Here is a 14,005-nt window from a genome sequence, read left to right as displayed (position 1 = left end):
GGATGCACGCGAAAGGTATACCCTTGATATTACAGTCTGTTTAATTATCGATATAACTGCATAGTGACTTAATGAGTAGCTTTGTCTTTAGATTGGAGAAATAGGTCTTATCGGATTATACGTTGCTAACTTCGATGAGACTGCGTGGCTGAATGTACACCAATCACTGAGTAAGATTTAGTACACATAGCTGATCACGCGGTTAACTATACAACGTGACTTCTGGGAGTGTGCTATATCAATCTAGTAGAATCTTCTAAGACTGAATCAATATCTTAAGCTGATCATGTGTTTAACTTCCATGAAGCAGAACAATACAGACTTCATGCAACAAATTATTCCCTCCAGCTGGTTCAATAAACTCTCCCAGTTTGCAACTGACCTTTACCGCTGCAAAGTAATATTGGACTCGAACCTGCAGGCCGCAAAGGATTCGAGTCTGGACCCATCAGTTTTGTTCGATATGGTTATTTATACTAAAGACTCCAACTCTCAATTATTTTAACAGAGACGCTGTTTTATTCGCCGCCGCCAACAGCGGCACCAGTATATATGCAGGCATTGTAATATTCTCAGTGCTGGGTTTCATGGCCGGAAACCAAGGTAAAGACATCAGCGAAGTCGCAGATTCAGGTACGCAGAAAAATAATATATATATATTTTGGGTAACCAATATCTTTGTGCAAAAGATAATATATCAATAAAAAAAAAATTCAAGCTAAAGGACTGGACATACCGTATGTTTTTTGTTTGGTCCAAAAATATAACTTTATATAGTTAATGAGGTTATGCCTGTCTGTACGAAAATGCATTATACTGAGTATTTTCCACCCACTGGTAATGCCGGGGTTTGAAAGTCATTGTTCGGTGCTGAGCATTGGGCAGGTTTGGAAATTGTTAGTCTAGAATCGGGGTTCGGACAAGTGATCTCGACTAATCAGTATTGCTATTCTATATCTCAACAGCCATGTGATTTGTCCCAAAGTGAGTGGGGCCCATCACTATCTGTTTTATTTGTCTACGGCTCTAATGTAAAAGAACATCCTCCACTGTAATACATTCAAAAAAATTATAATAATACAGAGGGAAATCAATTCCATTTTCCAGAGTGAATCATTAATAGAAAACTGGCCAGCAAACAAGGAAGACGCATTTAACAGTTTGAAATTATTATTCAGTTGTTATTATTATTATTAAGTTATCATTATTATTATAATAATTATTATTATTAAGTTATTATTAAGTTTTTATTATTTATTGTTATTATTATTACAGGTCCTGGCCTGGCGTTTGTGGCGTATCCCGAGGGCCTGGCTCAGATGCCCGGTGCCCCCATTTGGTCCGTTATGTTCTTCTTTATGTTAATACTTCTAGGTATTGACAGCGAGGTGAGATATTCTTATTTCCTGGTTCATGTATAGTTTATTGCATGACGTTAAGAAGCCAACACTCTAGTGGCGTAGCCAGGGATGACCTTTGGTTGAAGGGGGCGGTGTAAATTGGGAAACTGGGATCGTGCACGGGCAAAGAATGTTGCCGAACAAATGGGTTATTGCAATCATATTCGGTGCCAGATTCTACCGCAAAAAAATCCCATACAGGGTATTTCATTGGTTGACTGGGGAATTGAGTGGCGAACATATACAGTGATGACAAAATTGCACCCATAGGACCGTTCCCCTTTCCCCCCTCTCTCGTGGCTTCGCAACTAAGGTGTACCGGAATAAAGTGATACATATAAAGGTTTCGATCCTCAGTGTTTTGAGAGGAGCGTCGATGAGATTCATATAACACGTGTACGGTATTGAAGATTCATAAGCAGGCGAAAATCGTAAGTTGTGAGTTTCAGTTTACCGCAAAGCTCGTTCGCGCCACATGAAAACGCATGTCGTGTGCTTTTATTAATGTGTTGGTCCTCTTACACGGTCGTTGTGAACAACGTGTATGAATATTGCAGAAGTTATAACTTGCTGAAAGCAAACTGACTTTAAATGTGGAAGGGATTTCGTTTACAGCAACCCATCCGTTTCCGCACTCATTTCTCGATATCCTTGGGGGGAAAAAAGTGTCACAGCATGTGTGAACCTAGTTATTATTTTTTTATTAATCTGTCTGGCCTTTCGTTATGGCTGATATTTTAAGTAACGTCATAATAAGAAATTATTCAAACTATTCGTCGACCTGTTTGTTTCATTTAAAAGCTCGCAGATACGGTACCTGGTGGGTATGGCTTTTAGGTGAAAAGTCGGGAAGAAGGCGTGAAAAGTGGATTGTTGTGTAAATTTTGTCCCCAAATATGATGGATCTAATGCTATAGATAAACATTGGTCTCATGCTTTAGAAATACAGCCTAGTGTGCACTGTGCTTGACTCTTGTTGATTCTAACGTCGGCGTTACAATGAGAATGAATATTTTAGGATTAGTCGTGTTAGTAATGTTTTGTTTATGTTCATGATAAAGCTTATTGTCATCTGCTTATGATTCCAACCTATTTGTAATCTCTTCATATTAGGTGATTCCGAAGAACCCTGTTCAGGGTTTGGGATGAGTCTCATTGTACTCACACTTAAAGCAATATTAACCCTCAAATATTTGAGGCGTCGCATTGATCAATTCTGATCACACTGCAGCTCTTCACAAAGTAAGCAAAGCCTTCTTTTCTTGTGCCGTTTTTGTTTGCTCCTGTTGCGAGTAGCATTCATTAAAGGTGCGAGGAGCCCTCCCTCCCTCCTGGCTGACACTATGGTCGGCGATCCACGATTCTCATATGAAATCACGTGACTGACTGTGTGAGTGGAATTGTTCTATAAACAATGAGGCGACATTTCGTGTGAGAATCAAAAAAAAAATATTGAAAAACGACGAAAGAAAAAGGAGGAAAGAAAGTAGATCAAGCTGGATGAGTATCATTGAAGTTAAGGAAGGCTCTGTAGATATTAAACAGCGCGAATTGTCGGAAGTCTTTACTTTGTCAGTTGACCGTTTTGTACTCGGGATAACGGTATAGGCTCAGTGTATTACGATATGTTAGGCCTATATATGCGTAGGCCTATCTTGTTATGCGTAACTAACCAAAGGGTACCGTAAGTTTGGTCAATGTGATCTTAGATTATATTCTTCATACGGCGAACAAACTGCCTCATGAACATCGGTATAACAAAGTATAACCAGTTTAGCGCCCTCGTTAAGCTTCTCATTAAACCATTTGTAAGGGTATAGGCTGTCATGCTGTTTAATAGCACTATTTATGTCTTCGGTGCTGTGTTAGTTACTTCTGAATAATTTTGTTTGTCTGTTTTCCGTTTTCCTATTTTATTTTTTGTACTTATTATTATTATTTTCTTGGAGCATGTTGAGCCGGGACTTATACAGGCCGGCAGTAACCTGTACAGTTTATATTATTTTCTCCTTCACCGTCTTACCCATTTTCACCTCATTGCCACCTCTGAGAGTTGAGTAAATAATTTATAAAGTATGGGGGTAGCTGGTTTAACCATCAATAGTATCACACGCTTCATGCTTTCGTATACCAGTTTCCTTTGTTAACGTACGTTTATTATCACAAGAGGCTAGTAATCATTGACCTATAACATGGAGTACTCTTGTGTGCGGAAATGAAGAGGTCAACAGTATGGTGCAAACTACTGATTGTTCACGTCACTTAGCTAACAAATAAGCATAATAATAGTCTTGAACGACAATTCTTTTACGATGCTAACCAGTCAGGCATAGCTGTGAGGAAACCCAAACGGTTTGTTGACTGAACTTCACCTTGGTTGAGTAATCCATTTGAAGATTGTTATGCTACTCACTTTTGACCTGTTTTCTTCAAGTTGGACAGATTATTTTAAAAATATTTGATAGCTCCTGGATTAGAATCCTCTCTTTAGTCTGCCCGGCTAGGGCTTGAACACAACTTTCCATACATCATTCCCCTGTAATCTCACCGCCTTTTATATACAGCGTAGTATAGCACTATACACTGAAGATAATATTAAGACCTAACTATAAATTCATGCATGCAATATAGTTTCATTTTTATTTTTTATTTTTGTTTGTTTTTTTTTGGCTGTCATAGCGCATAGTTCCCGACGCAACGGGAATCAAAATATATTCATCGTCTGAGCTCGTTTTACTCTCACTATGTTTCTTCATTGCATATAAACGTAGACATATCATCGGCGAAACTAAAAAGATTTTGGAAGCCTTAAAAGACCACCCTCTTCCCCTGTACCCACTCCCCGCCGTGTAGCCCTTTCTACTTCCCCATCCCGTATAGTATAAAATAATTAAAAATGAGCTGAAAAAAAATGAAAAAAATTTATGTATCACGGTAATACCCATTTCCCCCTCACCCACCGCCTATACCGCATACATAGAAATGCTGACTATAGCATACTTCCACCACCGTACAGTGGAAAACACTACATAAGAAATATCCATGCCCACACCCCCTTCACACCCTCTCCCCTCCCAGCATGCCCTTCATGACTGCACCCAACCTCACGTTTGTGTTTTTGTTTCATTTTTGTTCTGCATCTCGTTGAACGTATGCATGTCTGTTACCATGGTTTTCAGAATAAAAGACAAAACTCAACATTGTACTATAGATATAGCCTCGTGATATTTTCTGAGATACCTTTCAACTCATTAATCGATTTTTTCCCCCATTAATTTTAACCAACTGTTAGTTTGTCGGAGTAGAGGGTTTCGTCACCGCCATTGTTGATGTATTCCCCTACACATTTCGCCGAGGAAATAGACGGGAAATCTTCGCCGCTTGCGTCTGCGCTTCTTACTGTGTCTTTGGCTTATGCATGACCACTTACGTAAGTATTAAAAGTATATACATATACAATGACAGGAATATTCGGGTGTCTGAAGTTGCTTGATTAAAAAACTCACTTGATAATTTATGCATCTTCAGGTCAAATTTTGGTCGTATTTTGTGATTGCATCTACTAAGTAACAGCAAAAGAATTAAGGCACCACGGAAATTGAGTTGCGAATGGTTTTGGTATTCTGTATAATATTTAAATCCTTTATTTACAGGGAAATAAGATTTTTTTTTAAAAATGATATTTTGAAGAAATTCGAATTACAAACTATACTGACAGTTATGCAAAGAATCCAGTGTATCGCATTTCAAGGTCATATCCCACCAAAATTTGATCAACCACCTGAAGAAATAAAACACCTGGCCAGTCAAAATAGGTTATAATTCACTCGATCGTATCTCGAGTTATGGACAAATTATTACGGTGGGCGAGAGTGGGGTGTAGGGTTAACTGCCAGTGTTGAATATTTTCTCTTTTAAGGTAAAAGTTGGTACATGTTAACGTGGAATTGTAGACATTTGCTATTTCGTCTCTACAGAAATATGTCGCCATTCCATGTTTTTATGGTTAAAAGCATGGATTATTTTTATACCGTTTAAAACCTTTTTCTACACCATTCTCACGAAAGTCCTCAGTCGAGTAGCGGTTTTGTTCAAGCTTTACAGTCTGACTGATATCACTAGCAGTAAGATTGCAGTTGATCCCGCTAATACACTAACCCATCCTATAGATAATTGCGCTAATGACAGTTAATTTGCGACTACAAAAAGTGCATTCAACTCTATATCCACAACATGCATATCGTCGTCTGGACACGTTTCATTAAGAAACTTGGAAAATTACATCAACAACAACAACAGAAAAACCTTCATGTCACTGTCTGAAATGAAATTTGACTAATGGAATACATTGTTGTTGGAATAAAGTGTCGAGCATCGCAACGTTTGTCAAAAATTAGTTCAAATGCCATTTGAAGATCTGATGTTTCGCTATATGGAGAAATAAAGGTTAAATGATAAAATAAAGTTTAACCAATGAGTGTAGCGTCTTTAGGCTTTATATACCTCTAAGGTGGAGAGCTCAGATTCATCCGGATAGCAACGGTGTTATTGGCAGACTGACAAATATTGAAACCAGGAGAATTTTCGGATATGCCTTTCGGCAGCGAATTTAGTCATCAGTGTGTTTAAAATCCCACTACCAATAACCCAAGAGAATAAGGACATCAATGTTATCCTTCCAGGGTCCAAGTTCCTCGACGCTGAAGTTTCACGGATTTTCATTACTTTTTTTGAAGACAAAGACTCGATTTAGGTAGGGTTGTTGATTTTGCAAAGAAAATCGTCGTGTATACCCCCATTGGATATATCAATTATTTAGTAGTACATTATATAATCCATAAGTTTATACCACAACTTTGACTCAATTGTCCGATCCCGTCGTTGAGGTAAACATTAATGTTGTTTTTAATCTCTCTATCTCTCCGCAGGGTGGCATGTATATATTTCAGTTGTTTGATTACTACTCCGCGAGTGGTAGTACCCTTCTGTGGATAACAACATTCGAATGTATAGGGATAGGTTGGGTTTATGGTAAGTTGATCGACTAAATGACTTTCTCCCCCGTTGTGGACTCACTCCAGGTACCGGGTATGGTGCAAAACCTTGCCCTCGCATCCATGGAATGTTCAGTTTTTTTTTTATTTCTACATCCTGCCATCAGGCTCATGTTAATGTTGGCCCTTTGAACCCTTTACAACATGTCCCTCTTCGGTTGTGTTGTTTTCCGCAGAGTGAGACATTGAACACGTTAATTTGGTAAGGTATGCATTCACTGTTGAATATGTATACTTTCTATCCGAAAGGGCTCAGACAGGAATGTTGCATGACAAAGCCCTGTGTTCGAAATGCCATGGCTCGCTGGTATGGAACGCCAACAAAGTTCTATAAATAAATTTAAATATGATGTTGTTAATTATTAAAGATATGTTCATAATCTAATGTTCATGCTTGATAAGATATGTCTATTACGTTACAGATACGTAGTTGATCTAACATGTATGTTGTCGCTACTGAAACAAACAAACAAATAGTGACATCCACATGATACTGATTTAGTCGGGAATAACAAAAGTGAGGGCACAGATTCCTTTCAGCAAAGGAAGACCGTTTTACAAATTGTCTTCGTCGGGTCGCCCATCGCTCCTCCTGAAAATACAGCTTGCCCGACATACCCCCCCTCCACCCCTCCCCCTCAGGGTTTCCACGCCTCCCCCTTTCAACTCCTCTCCACCCTCTCAGATTTATGAACGCTCATCCGTCTCTGCTTGTATGATATATATGGAGTGTCGAATTCTCAGTTGAAAAGTCCTTCGAATTTATCGCGGAGGATTTATGACGTCACTGAACGTCACTTTCATATGTCTTTCGAGAAAATGATAACACAGATACATTACATATAATAGTGACACTGTAGAGTTGCATTAGACTGCATTTCTTAAAATACCTTTTCTTGGTCCAAGGTTGGGTAAAAGAAAGCTTTTATGACAGACAACAAATAATCATTATTTCACCTTTTTTTTGGCCCTGTTCCATCCAGGTGCGGAAAACTTGTCGTCATCTTTCTATGAAATGAGTGGCTGGAAACTGTTGAACCCTTATCTTTACATATCCTGGAAGTTTCTTACTCCTCTGTTTACAGGGGTAAGGTATTTTTCGAGAGAAAACAAAAATTAACGCGATTAACTTATTTAGGGTTAACTTAGTGACATAAAGATGTTGAGATGTGCCAGTAAGGTTGGCTCTTCTGTTTCACAATATTCCGCAAATTTAAATGACTTGAAGCGAGTCCAACATCTCAAGTTTCCACAGACTCACTACACAGTCTGAATTATGAGAAAACAAGTCCAACATCTCAAGTTTTCACAGACTCAATACACAGTCTGAATTATGAGGTGTTTTTATATCACCGTGCGTAACGGACACTAAGATAAATTTTAAAGTTTGCTGCTTTGATACCTTCGAAGGAGACCCAAATTTAATAGCCGTCTTCGGCTTTTGTATGACTGATCTTTTCATGAAAACTCTCTCAAGCAGCCACGAAAAATCTTGCTCCTCTTAGGAGGTATCGTCATTTTTTGCAACCGTCTCAGGAATGAGCTGTCATTTGGAAAAGCTGTGATGTCACTGTGCCAAATCTGAAAGCTTTTCAAATTACTCTTCGTTTCCCTGTTTATATTTTCCAAGGTGCTAACAGTGTTAACACTGAAAAACGAATGCCATCGTTAGTTAAAAGCTTCAAGTACTCTAGATTCAGCATTTACGAAACCCCATCTCCATTATAAATATATATATATAAATATATCTATATATCTATATATATATATAAATATATTGATATATCTATATATATATAAATATATCTATATATATATATATATAAAAAAATATATCTATATATATAAATATATCTATATAGATATATATATATCTTTATACATATCTTTATAGATATATATCTATATATATATATATATATATATAAATATATCTACACAAGGGCGTAGGAACCGAGGGGGCTGGGGGGCGCCAGCCCCCAGTGAAAAATATGGGGGGGGCGGAAGTATCGTTCCGCCCCCCCGCTCCGCAAGTCAGAAAACCCCTTTTTCATTTCCAAATGAGAAAAAAATCTCATTTGAAGCACCAAATTGCATCTAAGGCCAGGTGAAAATGCAAAATTCTTTACAAAATGGAGTGGGTGTTAAAGTGTGTGCTATATTGCACCAAATTGCATCTGAGGCCACCTGGAAATGCAAAAAAATTCCAAAGGGGAGGGGACACCCCCTCCCCTTAGACCCCTCCCCCAGGCCGGCCATCAGTCTTCAGCCCCCCCACTCAAAAGTACCTTCCTACGCCACTGTATCTACATATCTATATATATCTACATGTAACTTCGATATCTGACCCCAAAGGAGAAACTCAAATCGAAACTAATTATGTATTGTTTTTCTCGCTTATAACCTTGTATCGCAGGCTGTGTTTATATTCAGTTTAGTCAAGTACGAACCTCTGAAGTATAACGACGAGTACGTATACCCGACCTGGGGTTACGTCATGGGCTGGATGATGGCCGCTGCTTCGATGGTAGTACCGCCAACTTTTATGTTCTATAAATTCGTCATAGCTTCCAGAGGGTCTTTAGCAGAGGTAAGTGTACACTTCATGCCGTTGCAAATTAGTTTTGGTTCTGGAGTCTTATCGTTCGCCCAAGACGGAAAAAAACTTCATTCTACCTCGAGCATGTGGTAGATAAGGTTCTGGGTGGGTCACGGGTGGGTCACGGTTGGGTCACTGAAGGATACGAAAGAGTGATGAGGACAAGTGACCTCCGTAACCGTCTCTACTCGCAGCACCACCAACCCATACCTTCCGTTTCCCCAACAATCTACCCCATGTCCCCATACTCTTCTCCAACCAACTATCCCCCTCTCCCCCGCCTCGAAAAAATGTCAAGACCTATAATTACTAAAACAAAGCATACAGTCGTAGTTCCTCTACAACCGCTCTCTTTTCCATACCTTCCTATTTCCTTATACTTGTGCATGAACCTCTGGGTAACTTTTACATGGGTCCTCCAAATTAGTGACTTGTTTAATTAGCCCTTTGAAATGGAATTGAACTGTCTAAGACTAAAGGCTCCGGTCAGGTTATGATCATCATAGAAAGTTCCACATTATTATTTTTTTTCTGGTAATTATAGATAAAATGCAATCATCTTTAATCTTACAGAGATGGAAAATGGCGACAACTTCAACGCTCAGACCAAGGATACAATATACTGTCCCAGAAGAGATTAATAGCATAGAGGCTCCTCATTCTTTGGATATGGACGGATCGAATGGTATCCAACCACCACCATCTTATCCAGAAGTCACGGGTGAAGCCACGAAATTTTAAACGGGGGAGAGAGAACAAAAAAAAAAAGCAAAAAAAAAAAAATGAACGAGTGAAGCAACCATGAGAAATAATCGATGTGGATGTAATTTTAGTTCTTTTATCCTTTTTTCTCTTCTTTGGTTCAGGTGCAACTTTCATTGCATATAAAGGCTGAGGTGGCGGAATCTTGAAAGGAACTAAATCTTGCTTCCCGTGAATCACCTTGTAAAAATTTTCTTTCAATTGTCAGTGCAGAGCACTTTGCTTATCCTTATTTGAAATCGGACATTTGCCAAATGATATGAAGTTTGCTTGTATTTGTGGAGAATTAGACACTTTTGTGTGTTTCATGTTTTGATTTGCTGGTTATTTGTGCCTGTGGTGTGATATGGAATTAATGATTGTCGCTTGCTATTTCGTCAAGGGTGTATATGTCCAGATTTGACCAACTGAGGGCTGTACATTTTATGCACGTATGTATTGAGCAGCTGTAGTAATGGCTAGTTTGGGTTTTCTTTTATAGTACGCTTTTTATGCCATCAAATACACAATTTGGGACAACCTTTCACCATATAGAAAAGAACTAAACATCTCTTGTATTATATATGACTCTTTAAACAGACTGATAATATATTACTGTTCGCATTTTAATATTTTTAGAAACCAAAGAGACATTTCATCCATCCAAATTATGCATGGCCAAACATTCAATAAAAAATGCCAAATTGCTATTTTCTTTGAGCAACGTTTGGTTAAATCGTTGAGGGGGAAGTTGTTGCCTTTAAATAATGCAGTGGTTTTTGCGACAATTAACGGTCTTTCAGATGATAGAATCCATTAGTTTAAACGAAACCTTCCTCTGTATTTGAAGATCAGTGACGGCAAAAGAGGATCGGATACAGGGAAAGGGGCGGGGTGGCCGAGATGGGTACGAATTTTTAGGGGAAAATCACAAAATAACCTCAAATCTTTTTGAAAGATGAGGCTTCTTTTCTTCTGTGCATTGCATACCACAAATTACTTTGCCATTTATAAAAACAAATGTGCACCTGTAATTTCCCCAAAACAGGAACATTTCATTTATGAGAAAGATCCACTATTCCCTGTCCCCACGTATACCGCGGTTCACCGCCACTACTCATGATCGCCAAAAATGTACAGAATTTGCTCTTTGTTTATTTTCATATCGCAAGCAAAAATAAATTCCTTTTGTTTAATATCTTCCGTCGAAAATTCAAATTATCTTATTCATTTCGTAATTACAACACATGAATATATATATATATAGATATATATATATATATATCAATGACTATCAGATGAAAAACAAATAAAATCATAAATTTGACCAATTGCCTTTCAAGCATGTTTGACGACCAATAATTGCTACACTTTCAAAGTCACAAGTTATCATCATTTACCTAACAATTACGTAGGTATGTGGTGGTCTTGAAGAATAGATTGTTTCAGCAATCCCCTTCCCCCACCCTGACCCCTTAGCTTTCGGCCACCCAACCCATCTCATTTGCCAAAATATGAAGCGGTCTATGGCGGTTGAAGGTCGTGCAGGGTGGGCAAAGTAATAAAACAACGAATGCAAGTTAGAAATGCCCGTTTTGCTCCGTTTGGGTAAATTTGTATATTCCGTTTTAGTTTTAACGGGGTCTTAAAACACACCGAAGGACTGGTCTTTTGTTTCATATTGAAAACCGTGTTAGGCTGAAGACACGCGCATGAGTCTGGAAGTAGTAGTACTAGTGTGTCAACAAAGAAGTGCATTATGGGCCGCTATCGACCAGCCAACCCTCCCACTCCTCATACTCATAACTAACTCAATAACTCAAAGGAAACTGACCAAACAGGTATATGTTTACGTGTGTGAAATGTTCAATAGACCATTACTTGAATAGAGAGTCGTGCTCAGGTCTCGTAAAAGTTTGCAATATCTCATTTATCAACTCGCCTTCTTCAAACAATTTGCCTATCATGTGTAAAAATAAAGATGACACTGAATATGATTTATAAAGTTTGATTACACACAAAAAATCATCACGGTATAGTTCTTTGCTTCTGTTGTAAACTTACGAGTAAAGTTCGATTTTAATTTGATCAAATTGAAACTACTATCTGTATTATTATATATTATAATATTTAAAATTATAATAAATATTGAATCAAAGTACAACTCAAGAAGAGGAAGAAGAAGGGTAAGACAAGACAGTTTTAGTTTGTAAATGATTTTGTTCAGTACTGCAAACTTAAAGATGATAAAAACTTATATCCTATTATCGATGATCAAGATGGTGTGGCTTATACCTGGAAGCCGTACCGCCCATGATAAGGACTTGTGCATCAGTCAAGTAATGTGCGAAACTATCCCATATGCATTCCTTACACGACTGTGAATGCAGGGATATAGCATTTAGATTTCAGATTTGTAATGTGCTATAAGAAAACTAGCATGGCTTTTAATTCTGTAATTTTATTTCCTTTTCGTTGATTGGTCGGTCCAAGTTTGTTTGTTTGTTGTTACAGGAGGAAATATCGATCATATAAATTGTTTACTGTTTTAATGATTTTTTGATTTTAAAGTTGTACTATACACCTGCACTAGACTGTTACGTCATAAGTTAGAAGGCCAACACTGAACACATAATGCGTACAAGCAAGTTCAAGTAAACTTGCACGTGTCCTGTTTAATAATTGCAATTTTTTGTAAGTGATCTGTTGGGTGATTATTGATTAACATCACGTTTTAACAATCTTTTTTTTTTAAATCTCTAAATCTTGGATTCCATTTGGGCCAAACCGAGAATTGATCGGTTGTTGTTTTATTGAAACAACAAAATCATCAGTCTTGCTTAGGATGCATGCATTAGAATGTACATGACGATGTGTACAATAGAAGAACAGGGTCCAACCAATCAGCAATTATCTTGCTAACTATATACACCATCAGATGCAGTACTTGTAAATACTGAAATCTATAGTCTATGATACACACCACTTGAGTGATGATATAGCATTTACGACATAAAGTATCTGTAAATATATAGAGCTATATATTATATGATTTAATGGGCTATATCTTATCAAGGTAAACTAATCGTGGTATATATATCCGAGTAGAAGGGTAAACACATAAAGGCCTATATAGTCTTCTATGTACATCTACTGTAACATTCAATTGTTATATTCAATTCACATGTAAGTATATAAAACCTTATTCAGCTGAAGATCAATTGCTATACCGTTACATGCTAAAACAAATATCGGAGACGATATCAAATGATGTAATGTAGATGTCAATTAATCATGTACCCGGGAACGATAATTTACAGCAGCGGTTACAAAAGAAAAGATAAACCAACATATATATATAATATATAAGCTATATGGGAATCAGTGGCGTGTGACAAAAGGGGATCTATGCAGACTCCCTACATCGGGAGTCCACTTCACCGACCTCATGGTCACTCCCCCTATTTATAAAAACTTTCATCCCCTGGTCATCCCATAAAGGTCCATCTCCCGCCCCACCTAAATCAGTACGGGGGAAATTAAGGATATGGCCTCCAATCTTTTGAAATCTTGCGTGTGCAGACCACCATGGGAATGGGTGATGTGTATATGAAAGTGCGGTCTATCTGTGGAGATAGGTAACAGACACTTATATTCTTAAATATCCAAATTTCATTTAGTGCAATCTGAAATGTTAAGGTTTTGTCGCGAACGCTAAAATATCTTCTTTTTTGTTATCAGCTGTTCAGTGAAACTTGAACAAAATATAGGAATTCCATCTAAATTTATTTCATTATTAACTTTCAATATTTAAAAATAGAAAAAGTTATGTGGCGCTTTTGTGTGTATGATGGCGTTTATATGTAGCTATAACGAAGATGTGCTGGTTATAGGTGTTTGATTCATTTTGTAAACAACATGAAAGAATAAATCACAGGAGTCAATATTATACATTGTAGTAAGAAAAAGGGGCAACTTTGTTTGTATTGGAATTGCGGGTTTGAGTTGAAGTACAAGCAATAATTTTACTATTAAAGTACTAGTGTGTAGTCAAGCACCGTGACGGAATACGCGACTTATGACATGTATAACCCACGTATACAGTTAATAAAGTAGATGCCATTTACGTCAAGAAGGTTGCTATGCTGAGTCAAAGTTAATACAACAACAGCAAAATCACCAAAGAGGAAAACTAAAAGTATAGGCCTTTA

At 37.7% G+C, this 14,005-nt stretch overlaps 1 protein-coding gene across 3 annotated transcripts in view; it reads left to right on the top strand.

Annotated features, from left to right (window-relative positions):
• Positions 1 to 13,550, top strand: part of LOC139971143 (creatine transporter-like) — a 76,581-nt gene extending 63,031 nt beyond the window's left edge. For all 3 annotated transcript variants that reach the window (XM_071977361.1, XM_071977363.1, XM_071977362.1), the window contains exons 8-14: positions 509 to 633; positions 1,276 to 1,388; positions 4,693 to 4,830; positions 6,329 to 6,431; positions 7,438 to 7,541; positions 8,871 to 9,044; positions 9,627 to 13,550. In XM_071977361.1, the coding sequence (XP_071833462.1) occupies positions 509 to 633; positions 1,276 to 1,388; positions 4,693 to 4,830; positions 6,329 to 6,431; positions 7,438 to 7,541; positions 8,871 to 9,044; positions 9,627 to 9,794 (925 nt within the window). In that variant the 3' untranslated portion in view covers positions 9,795 to 13,550. The remainder of the gene's footprint in view (positions 1 to 508; positions 634 to 1,275; positions 1,389 to 4,692; positions 4,831 to 6,328; positions 6,432 to 7,437; positions 7,542 to 8,870; positions 9,045 to 9,626) is intronic.
• Positions 13,551 to 14,005: the final 455 nt, after the last annotated feature.

Source organism: Apostichopus japonicus, chromosome 8, assembly GCF_037975245.1.
Source record: "Apostichopus japonicus isolate 1M-3 chromosome 8, ASM3797524v1, whole genome shotgun sequence".
Lineage (NCBI taxonomy): Eukaryota > Metazoa > Echinodermata > Holothuroidea > Aspidochirotida > Stichopodidae > Apostichopus > Apostichopus japonicus.
This window is presented reverse-complemented; position numbering and strand designations above follow the sequence as displayed.